Genomic DNA, 10842 nt, shown 5'->3' on the forward strand with positions numbered 1-10842 from the left:
AGACCTGGGACCACTGCTCATCCGCGTGTGGCTCTGCCGCTGTGGTCCGGTGTCGGGTGCGCCGGGCGGGGGGCGGAGGACCCAGGGAGACTCAACGCAGGGCAGGCGGGGCCGCTGCCCCTGAAGGCTGACCCCCCCCCCTTTCCGCCGCGGCAGGACCTGCAGCTGTACCTCTCCAACCTGGCCAACCAGATCGACCGGGACACGGGGACCGGGGATGTGCCCCTGGTGATCCTGCTGGACGACCTGAGCGAGGCGGGCTCCATCAGCGAGCTGGTCAACGGGGCCCTCACCTGCAAGTACCACAAGTGGTGAGCTGAGGCGGGGCCGCCTCGGGGGGGGTCGGGGGGGACCCGGCGGGCAGCCCGCGTTCTCCTGAGCCTCAGCGAGCCCTCGGGCCCTGTGCTCCCACAGCCCCTACATCATAGGGACCACGAATCAGCCCGTGAAGATGACGCCCAACCACGGCTTGCACCTGAGCTTCAGGTGAGCCCTTCCGTCCCCGCCGCGGAGTCTGTGACGCGGCTGTGTCCCAGGGCCGGCCGAGAGCCGTGGGCAGCGGCAGGCCTGAGAACCAGAGAGAGCTGTGGGCTGGGAGGGGCGGGCCCGGGGCGAGGAGAGGAGAGGGCGGCAGCATGCGGAGGGGCAGCCAGGTCGGGCTCTCTGCCCGCACCCCCTCAGCCAGCCGGCTGCAGACGGTCCCCGGCCCGGGAGCCAGCCCTGCCTGCCCGGCGGGGGGGCTGCCCCAAGGTCAGCAGACCAAGACGGGGCTCGGGGAGGAACCGAGTGGGCGCTGGTGGGCGGGGGCACGGACCGGTCAGCAGGGGCTGACCCCGCCCGCCCCGACCCCGCCGCAGGATGCTGACCTTCTCCAACAACGTGGAGCCGGCCAATGGCTTCCTGGTCCGCTACCTGCGGCGGAAGCTGCTGGAGTCAGACAGCGACGCCAACGCCAACCGGGAGGAGCTGCTGCGGGTGCTGGACTGGGTGCCCAAGCTGTGGTACCACCTGCACACCTTCCTGGAGAAGCACAGCACCTCCGACTTCCTCATCGGTACGGCCGGCCGCCCCCTCCCCCCACCGCCCTGCGGGGCGCGCCCTGGTCCCCAGGCCGGCGGCATCCGGGAGGGACCGGCTGTGGCCTCGGACCCGGGACCCCCGAGTCACTCAGCGAGCTTCCCGGCACAGTGGGCGCCGAGGTTTGGGGGGGCCACTGGGCCTTCCGAACGCCGAGCCCCCTCCCGTGTGGTTTCCCCACAGTTAAGGGAAAACGGGAGTGGAGGTGCTTGGGGATTTCGAAGCTGCCCCTCACTACCGCCCCCCCCCCAGGAGGCGTAGCTCAGGAGGATGCCGGCCACACCATCTGTGCCTCGATGCCGCTCAGCATCGCCCCCCGCTGAGCCCCCTTCTTCCTCGGCGCGCCTGGGCCCTCTGCCCGGTGTCGGGGGGTGGAGGCGGGTCCCCGGGGCAGCCAGGCCCCCAGCCAGCTCACGGCCCCTCTCGTCCCCGCAGGCCCCTGCTTCTTCCTGTCCTGCCCCATCGGCATCGAGGACTTCCGCACCTGGTTCATTGACCTGTGGAACAACTCCATCATCCCCTACCTGCAGGAGGGCGCCAAGGACGGCGTCAAGGTGAGCCCTGCCCTCGGGCTCCGCTCCGCCCTCGCGGTCCTGCTGTCCTCCCCCAAAGCGGGGGGCAGGGGGGGTTTCCTCCACGTCGGACACAGGCCCCCGAGACCGGCTGGGTTCCCTTCCAGACAGGCAGGCGGGGGCACCCACAGACAAAGCCACCCTCGGCAGGTGGCTGCACGGGTGCTGCCGGGGCCTCCCGCCCACCCAACTCGGGCTGCCCCGGGGGTCCCCGCAAACCAAGAAGGAATTGCACCGAGTGTTAAATAAAGCCCCACGACCGCCTTTGCTCCTTACTAGTGAAAACCGTGGCTTTGTCTAAGTCCCTTGACCTCCTTAACCTCCTCACGCAAGAGGGATGGCCGGCTCGGGTCCGCCCCGTGGCCAGGCTGTTCGGGAGACGAGGAAGCCTGTGGAGAGGCTTTTAGTTGGGAGGCCGAACGAGCACTCGGTGTGGAAGAAAGATGCCTTTTTTAAAAAAAACCGTTGCGGCTGCTGTCGCCGGTGACTCGGCACATCAGGGCACAGCGGGCTCACGAGTCCCGACGCCGTGGCCGGCCCCCCGGGCACCTGTGGTCCACGGCAGCAATTTTTCGTGGGGACAAGTCTCCCCTGGCAACACGGTGAATCTCCAGGGACGTGGTCTGCCACATGATGCCAGAGCTCACTGTTCCGCTTAATTTTCCACCATTGCTGCAAGTTACTGTGAAAGCATCTTTTTTTTTAGATTTTATTTATTTTTAGAGAGGGAAGGGAGGGAGAGGGAGAGAGAGAGAAACGTTACAGGTCATGTTTCTCTCCCCACTTCTCTGGTTACTGTCAGTTAGTTGTCGATTTCAATGTCTCTGTTGCATTTTGCTTGCAGGTTGGTTTTGTTAGTTAGCTTCCACTTATAGGTGAGATGGCACATTATTTTTCCCTCACTGCCTGGCTTATTTTATTTTGCATAATGCTCTCCAGTCCCACCCATGCTGTCACAGAGGGTAGGAGCTCCTTTTTCTCTGCTATGTAGTATTGCACTGTGTAAACGTACCACAGTTTATCGATCCCCTCGTTTACCGACAGGCACCTGGGCTGCTTCCAGCACTTGGCTTTGTGAATTGTGCTCCTACATAAAAGTGTTTTTGCACAGATAGGCTCGGTTTCAGCACAGCCAACAAGTTCCGAAGGTGTTACTGCTAAAGCAGAAGCGTTTCCTCCTCGAGAGGTGGAACTGCGGGGCCTTGAGATCTGTGCGTGTTACCTTCTAACTCGGCCACAGTGTCCTCCCAAGTGCCTCTGCCAGTTCACATGTGCTCACCTGGGAGTGCCGGGAAAGCCTTGTGGGACCGGAGCATCGTCACGGGCCCCTGAGGCGTGCGGGCACCATTGGGCGACGGCGCGGCCGAGCCTCTGGTCTGTGGGACCCTCCCCTGACCCCATTGCTCCTCCCCCGCAGGTGCACGGGCAGAAAGCCGCTTGGGAGGACCCTGTGGAGTGGGTCCGGGACACCCTCCCCTGGCCGTCCGCCCAGCAGGACCAGTCGAAGCTGTACCACCTGCCCCCACCCACCGTGGGCCCCCACAGCATGGCCTCGCCGCCCGAGGACAGGACGGTCAAAGACTGCACCCCGAGTTCTCTGGAGTCGGACCCCCTGGTGAGTGGGCGAGCGCTGCAGACAACACCGGGGAGCCGGGGGAGCACCCAGGAGGCCAGGGCCCGGGGGAGCCCGCGGGAGCCCTGGCTGTCTGAGCCCCGGGGGGCCAAGGGGCTTGTACCGCCACCCGCCTGAGCAGATGGGCACGTGTGCCGGTGGGGGGTGTTCTCGCAAGGCCGGGTCCCAGGCGGGGGATGCCCACTGTGCAGCCTGGCCCCTGGCCGCCTGTCCTCTCTGCCGGCACCGGGGGCAGCGTCCATCCAGGCACCTCGTGGACCCTGCAGAGAGCGGGCCGGGGCGGGGGACAGAGTGGGGGGCGTGTCGGCAGCGCCGTGACGCCGGGGGCCTGAGCCGAGAGCAGAGGAAACGTCCCCGCACACTCCCGACAGAAAGGTGGACAGCGGCTCCCCACGGGCTCTGGGCCAGAGCGGGGCACGTGGCTGGTGAGCAGGGAGAGCGGCGCGCCCTCCAGCCACGGGGGACGCCCAGACGCAGGAGACGAGGAGACAGGGAGACGGCCCCGAGAGGTGGTGGGCGTGTCCCCGAGGACGCCCCGAGGGCCAGTCCCGTGACCCTCGAGCTGGACCTTGCGAGCAGGAAGTTCTCCCCCGTGGCCGTCACGCGTTTTTCTCTGCGTTTTCGCTTCACTGAAAGCGCGTGTGGGAACTCGGACACCGGAAGACTGCGTCAGCAGGGTGGGGGGCAGGCGGAGCGGAGGGCCGGCCGGGCTGCGCTGAGGGAGGGTCCTGGACTCGGAGCAGCAGCGGGACGCAGGGGACGGAGGGGAAGACCCTGCCGGGGCCGGACCTGACCCGAGCGCCGGGGCCTGGGAGCTGGGGGGGGGGGCATCCCCGTGGCGACCCCGAGTCCCGCTGTGGGGGGACCCTCGTCTGCAAGGGGGGCCCTGACTCACAGGCAGAGCAAGGCTCAGAGCCGCACCGGGATGGCTGGCAGCCCCCTCCTGCAGGCAGGCAGGCAGGCCCCAGGTCCGCACTCTCACGGACCCCTCTTCCCGCCCCCCTCTAGATGGCCATGCTGCTGAAGCTGCAGGAGGCTGCCAATTACATCGAGTCCCCGGACCGAGAGACCATCCTGGACCCCAACCTCCAGGCGACGCTCTGAGGGCCTGGTGGTCCCCGCTGCCGCCCCAGGACACGGGACGCTGCAGCAGCAGCACCATCCGCTCCCGCCCCCGCCCTCCCCGAGCCTGGCTCCCCAGCGAGGCCAGCATGGGTGGGGGAGGAGGGACGGGAAGCCGGCGGGTGCTCGGTGCTGCGCCTTTGAGAACTTCCCGGAGGGGCTGGCGGGGCAGCGTCCGGGAGCTCGTGCCCCGCACCATGAACCGGCCCCCTCTCCTGGCTGTGGGGAGAAGACGGCGCTGGGTCTTCTTCCTTGATTTCCTGTCTGGACGACAGACTCCTGGGCGTCCTGGGGAGGGCTCGGAAGACAGCAGATGAGCCCGCGGTGGGTCCTCGCCATCCTCAGGAGCAGCTCCGAGAGAGACCGGCCCTGCAGGCCCCCCCCAGAGAAGCGGGAGCACCCCGGACTTCTGCGGACCCCTCCCGGCCCGTCGCCACTGCCAACGACACCACCCCCGCCCCCCCCCCCCGGAGGTCTGGGTGGAGCCCGGGAGAAGCAGCATGTGGTTTCAAAGACGCTCCGATCCATCTGCAAAAGCTGTCGAAGCAAGAGGCGGATGCAGCTGGAGAGGGGAGCCAGGTGCCAGGGAGAGTGCATGCCGGCCGGCCTGGGTGGCGGCGGGCATGGGACCAGGACAGCGGACGGCCAGAGGACGGCCGGAGGACGGCTGGACCACGGGAACCGCGGGACACCCGCCCCGCCGGCAAGGACGGCCGCTGCCCCGCACACGCTCGCCCCACGGGCTGGGCGTCAATAAACTCTGCTTCTCTGGTTTTTGTTTTTGTTTTTGTTTTGTTTCTTTTTTCCTCCATTTTTGCCTATTTATTTTCCTTTTCTCTTTTGTGGGGTTGGTTTTTTCCCCCCATCTCACATGGCCAAGAGATGCTGGGGCTGCTTGCTCTCTCCGGGGCTGGTGTGGCTTCTCCGGGCGGGTTTTCTGTGGAGTCAGCGCCCTCTGGTGGGCGCCAGCGAGGTGCCTGCGGTGCCTCCGTCCTCAGCATCCTCCGGGCTGGCGAGAGACTCGCCGCGCTGGTGCAGCAGCAGCAGCAGCGGGAGAAGGGGACCTTCCTCTTCAGAGAAAGTGCCGCACGGCGCCCCACGGCCAGCCTCCAGCGCGAGGGCCGGACGCCCGTCTTGACAGGGGAGGCGCCTGAGCCTCGAGGCCTGTGGATTCGAGGGAAGCCAGAGCCCCGGTGCCCTGAGGGCAGCCACCTGGCCCCACGGAACCCCAAGCCCGGGCTGGCCTCTCCCATCTGTTTGTGGCTAGTGTGAGCGACTCCCAGTCTGAACGCCAGGCTCAGAGATCGGCCTCCTGCGGGGACCGCCTTTGCCCGAGCTGCCTGGAGGTGTGGCGGCTGCTGCCCGGCCGGCGCTGACGGAGCAGATGAAAGGAGAGCGGGACTCGGGCCCCGACGGCCCCCTCCCCTTGCCACCCAGACCTGTGGGGCCGCCTGAGCATCGCAGCCGGAGCCCAAGGGGGCGGCCGGAAAGGAGTCTCTCACAAGCCCCTCGGGGCACGGTGGGCAGAAGACCCCGGGGCCGTGGCTGTGGCCTGAAGGACGACAGAACCTTGCTTTGCTCCACTGGGACGCCGGCTTCCTGCCACCTCTGAAAGCCCCACGGGCCCCAACCCAGGCCGGGCTGCCTGGGGGGGCTGCAACTCCAGGGCTCTTCATGCTGCCGAGGAGCCCGAGGCCTTCTCGGAAGCCGCGGGCACCCACTCTGCCGGCCCGGGCCCTCGGTCCCACCGACGGTGCAGTGGGTGCGCCTGAACCTTCACGTCAGCATGTTCTCGTTCAGGCCTGAAAGGGGGCTCATACCGTCCCCCGAGAAAGCCTCGGCCGTCACCTGCCCGCCCCCGGGGTCCCCCGGGCTGGAGCCTGTCCCTGCTGTCGCTGCCGAGTCCGTGAGCTGTGAGGGCCCCGGCCGCCTCGGCTGTGCCCCCTGCAGCCCCGAGGTGGGCGGCGGCTGTTCGCCCCGTCTGGTGCTGACATCACTGCCTTACGGCCCCGGCTGTGCGGGCGAGGGGGCCCCGGCGCCGGAAGTCCTACCTGGGGAGGGAGCCCGGATGGGCCTCCTCTGACCACCACCCCAGCCCCCGGCCCGTGGCTCCGGCACTCGGCGTCCACCCACGGGTGGCTGAGTCCGTACCTCTGTCTTCTGGTGCTGCCCGGCCAGTGCCTTCTGCCGTGGACGTTGCTGGCTACTTGAGAAAAGGGAAGGGAGAACCCCTTCCTCCATTCCAACTGCCTCAGCTCCCCCGAGGGTGCTCGTCTCCCTGGAGCCCTGGGCACCACCGTGAGTCGTCTCCAGATCCTCAGCAGGTGGATGCTCGAGGCCTCCCACCTCCCGGGTTTGCTTCTCCGGTCCCGGGACCTGCCCCCTGCTGCGCTCGGCCAGAGGCTGCGTGTCACCCGGGTCTCCAGCCGCTCTCCTCCAGGGGGCACCTTCCTGTCTAACGAGGTCCCGCTGGAGCCTGGACGCCGCTGACGGCCGTGTGCCCAGACCACTCCCTGCAGGGCCTGTCATCTCGCCGAGGAGCCCCGTCCCGGGCAACGGCAGGGGGTGAGCCTCCTCGTGGTGCTATCCCGCCCATCCAGGCTTCTCCAAAGCAGAAGACCAGAGCTCCCCCTCCCTGCCCCGGGACTCGCAGCAAGAGCAGACCCACAGCGTTCTCCCACCTGCACACCGGCCTCTGGGCGGGGACCCCCGGGACCCCCCGAAACGCAAGAGCCGGGTCCCCAAAGCTCCATCCTCACCCCGCAGGCAACCTCCACAGTATCTCTGCCCGTTTAGCCGGGAGTTTGTGCTCGCTCCTTCCTCCCAGCACCCGGCTCCGTTCCCGACCAAAGCCGGGCTGCGGACGGCGGCCGCCCTCCGGGGAGGGAGGCGGGGCGCACCTCAGCAGAGCCCCCCCCTTCCCGGTGAAGGGGGGCACCCTGTTTCGTTCGGCGTGTCTGTTTCTCGAACCTGCCTAGGCACTAACAATAAAACACTAGGTGATCGGAGGCTGACCCGGGGCCTGAAGTCTGTGTGTGTGCATGTGTGTGCATGTGTGTGCGTGTGTCCAAGAGCAGGTGGCTGCGGCTGTGTCCGGTCTTCCCAGGCGCCCGGGGCCACTGTTCGTACCAGTCGGCTCCGCGGCTGCTCCGTGGTGCTCACCTGTCTCTGGGGGTCCGCCTGCCACCGTCTCTTCCGGGAGTCCCACCACTGGGGGGCTGGAGGCCGCCCGCGGCCCGCAGAGAGACCCTCCCACCAAGTCCTTGCCGTGGCCCACGTGGTCTGGAGCTACCTCCCCCCCGTCTCTCTGCACCCTCGGGTGCTCCACACACAGCCGTGGTTTGGGGGCTTCGTTTCTCGCATCCGGTTCCCCCCGTCGGCGAAACCGAGTCTCTTCCTTCCCAGCTCCCCGAGACCGGGGCCAGTGTCCCCAGGGGCGCCCCTTTCCGTGGTCTGAGGGAACCCGTCTCCTGCAGTTCTCCCAGGGGAGCTCGGGGAGCGTGGCAGCCGGGGCCCCGTCTTCCTCAGACCCCTTGGCGCCCGGGGCAGCACCGGGGACAGAAACCCTGCCAATAGGTGACGTGTGCCCGACCCCGGGAGGACGTGGTCCTGAGAGCCGGGAAGCAGGGGCCCCCGTGTCCGGCTGGAAGGGGGTCCCCGTCATCTGTAGGACAGGGTGGTGGTTCTGTGCTGGCCACACAGCTCCCCGGGGTCCGGGGGCTGCGTCACTCCAGCTCGCCGGCCTTGACCCGCCCCATCCCTTCCCTCCCTCCCTCCCTCCCTCCTGGGCCTCAGGCTGAGCTGACGCCACTGAGCAGACAGCAAGCCAACCCCACCGCTGCGGGGGGGGGGGGGCGCTTTTGCCGAGGGGTCAGTGAGGGAGACGGAAGTAGTGGTGGGAGGTGGTGGTGGGCTCGTAGGGAGACTGATCACTACTGACTGACGGGCTGGGGCTCACGGTCCCACTGTGGGTGCCGTCGCTCACACAGTGCTCCAAGGGGCGCTGTGTCCCCCCGGCGGCCAGAGCCTGAGCCTTCTGCCCTTGGTCCTGGAATCAACTTTATATACACATATTCACGAGTCCTCAGTCAACCTGATCGGGGACCTGGGGGCCAGCATGGGGCTCTGCCCTCAGCCAGGGTCCGTGCACACCTGTCGGCCCAGCCCGGTCCCGGGGAAGAGGAGGGCAAGCTGGAAGGCGGTTGCATCTCGAAGTGAGGACACCAATGAAAACACAGAGGCTTCAGGGAGACCCGCGTGGTTGACACTTAAACCTGTGTACCCCGGGGTGCTCCCGGGCGAGGGTTCGGCTGTTTTCCTTAACGAGCGTTCCCTGGGGGCGTCTCTCTGGCCCACGTGCTCGCGGGAGCAGGCGAGCCCCGGGTCCCTTGGCTGGACAGCTCTCGTGTGTGAGCGTTTTGGTTCTCAGTGTGTGTCTCCAACCGGCAGCATCTGGGGACCTGTTAGAAACGGGATTCACGGGCCCCACCCCGGACCTACTGAGTCCGAAACTCCGGGATAGCACCCGGAGACCCGCGTTGTCACAGGCCCTCAGGGCAGTTACGGCCGCACAGCGGTTTCAGATTTGCTGTTTTAAAGGAAAAGCCAAGTACCGGGGTCCCCACCCTGAGGGGCTTTGGGACCCCAAAGAAGGAGGTCCTTGACGAGAATTCAGACTTCAACGTTAGTTTCAAAGCCCCCTGGCTCGGGCTTCGTTACGTTTATTCTCCCCTTTATGCGACACCGGAAGGAAAGGCGAGTGTGCGCCTCCGCAGAGGGGAGCTGAGGGGGTGTCTGCGACCTTCAGAGAAAGACCGCACGGCTCTGCAGTCTGCGCCCCGCCGACGAAGGGGCTTCGACGGGAGAAGCAGCCGCAGGGCTCGCCCAGACAGCTGGGTGATTTGTCTGTTCCGAGCCCTCTGCGTATGAGGATCAGCCAGAGCACAGCGTGGGGGGCGGGGGCGGGGGCGGGGGGCGGGGCCTGAGCTTGTGGCTGACAGGTGTGGGGCTCCAGAGCCCCGGGAAGGCCCCTGCTCCAGCTCTGCTTGGTTCTCAGGACTCTGTCCGTCCATCACCATGACAGAGGGACGGTGCCCGAAACCGAGTCCCCGGGCTCATTCTGTCCTCTCCCCACACCGGGACTTGGATATGGGGCTGCTCAGCCCTGGAGGCAGAACAGGGTCCTTTAGAAAAGGAACCGCGTCTTTTCAAATGCACGACTGCAGCTGGTGGGGCCATGGCCGGGGGTTGGGGGGGCGGGATGGGGAGGCTGTTCACACCGGCTCGGCTTCTGAGTTGGTCAGTTTTCAGCGTGGCAGGGTCTGTGGGGGGAGGACAAAGAAGCAGGCTAGTCCTCAGCCTCCGGAGCCCCGCCTTCTGGCTGGAGCCCTGCCTTCTGGAGGAGGGACTACCGTTGAAGGAGACGGGGCAAGCCACTGCACTCACAGCACCCCTCTGTCCCCAGAAGGCCGGCCGACCGTGGGCCCTCTGGTCACCTCCTGTGGACCCTCGACCTGCCTGCCGTTCCTCTGAGCCGCAGGTGCCAGGGGTCAGGCAGGAGCCCCCACGCCCCCGCCAGTCCTGGCTGCTGCTGGGTGGGAGCCTCCGCTTCCTAACGGCTTTTTCTTTTTTTAAATAGAACAATATTTTAAAAAACGAACCCCACCCCCTGGCAGACCCCCTCCCGTCCTGGTTTAGGCAGCCCCGTTCACGTGACAGAGTCTGTCTCTGAGGTGCACGGTCACCCTCAGAGGACAGGGGGCGGAGATTCTTGCAACACTTTTTTTTTTAATTTATTGGGCAGAAACCTCCAAACCGAGCTGTGTGTGTGTCTGCGTGTGTATGGTTTTTTTTTCCCATTGGGGCCCCTCTTTCCCTCGACCCCTTTCCCCTCTCGAGTGGAGAAAGAAAACTGAGTCTGCAAGCAGAACGATGTGTCTAGTGCGGTAACAATCACGACGGGGCAGAGGGCGGGCTGCCCCCCCCCCCCAGGTCATCGGTTTCAAATAGCAAAGGGGTTGAAAATTACACGGGCGCCAGGGCCAGGGGAAGAGGCCTGAGCAGCTCTCGGTCCCTCGGGGCTTGTCTCCTCCCAGCAGGACTCCGTCTGTCTGATGCCCTTTGCGTTGCAATAAAGTTACCTCCTGGACTGTCCACCCCGCTCCAGCTCCCTGTCTGGTTTCTGTCGCCGGGTGTCTTGGAGCGCAGGCCTTGGTCTGGACCGTGACCCTGCTCGTGGCCATTTTTTAAAGGATTTTATTTATTTTTAGAGAGGGGGGAGGGTGGGAGCAAGAGAGGGAGAGAAACATCAGTTTGTGGTTGCCTCTCACATGCCCTCCCCCCCAGGACCTGGCCAGCAACCTGGGCATGTGCCCTAAGGAGGAATCAAACCGGCGACTCTTTGGTTTGCAGCCCACGCTCAGTCCACTGAGCTACCCC

The 10842-nt window shown here is 66.2% G+C and overlaps 1 protein-coding gene across 1 annotated transcript in view; it reads left to right on the top strand.

Annotated features, from left to right (window-relative positions):
* Positions 1-5181, top strand: part of NAV1 (neuron navigator 1) — a 130130-nt gene extending 124949 nt beyond the window's left edge. The window contains 6 exon segments of the mRNA XM_028531110.2: positions 157-311; positions 415-486; positions 858-1054; positions 1513-1631; positions 3067-3264; positions 4291-5181. Of these exon segments, the coding sequence (XP_028386911.2) occupies positions 157-311; positions 415-486; positions 858-1054; positions 1513-1631; positions 3067-3264; positions 4291-4386 (837 nt within the window). The 3' untranslated portion in view covers positions 4387-5181.
* The last annotated feature ends 5661 nt before the right edge of the window (positions 5182-10842 follow it).

The sequence above is a fragment of the Phyllostomus discolor genome, chromosome 15 (assembly GCF_004126475.2).
Source record: "Phyllostomus discolor isolate MPI-MPIP mPhyDis1 chromosome 15, mPhyDis1.pri.v3, whole genome shotgun sequence".
NCBI lineage: Eukaryota > Metazoa > Chordata > Mammalia > Chiroptera > Phyllostomidae > Phyllostomus > Phyllostomus discolor.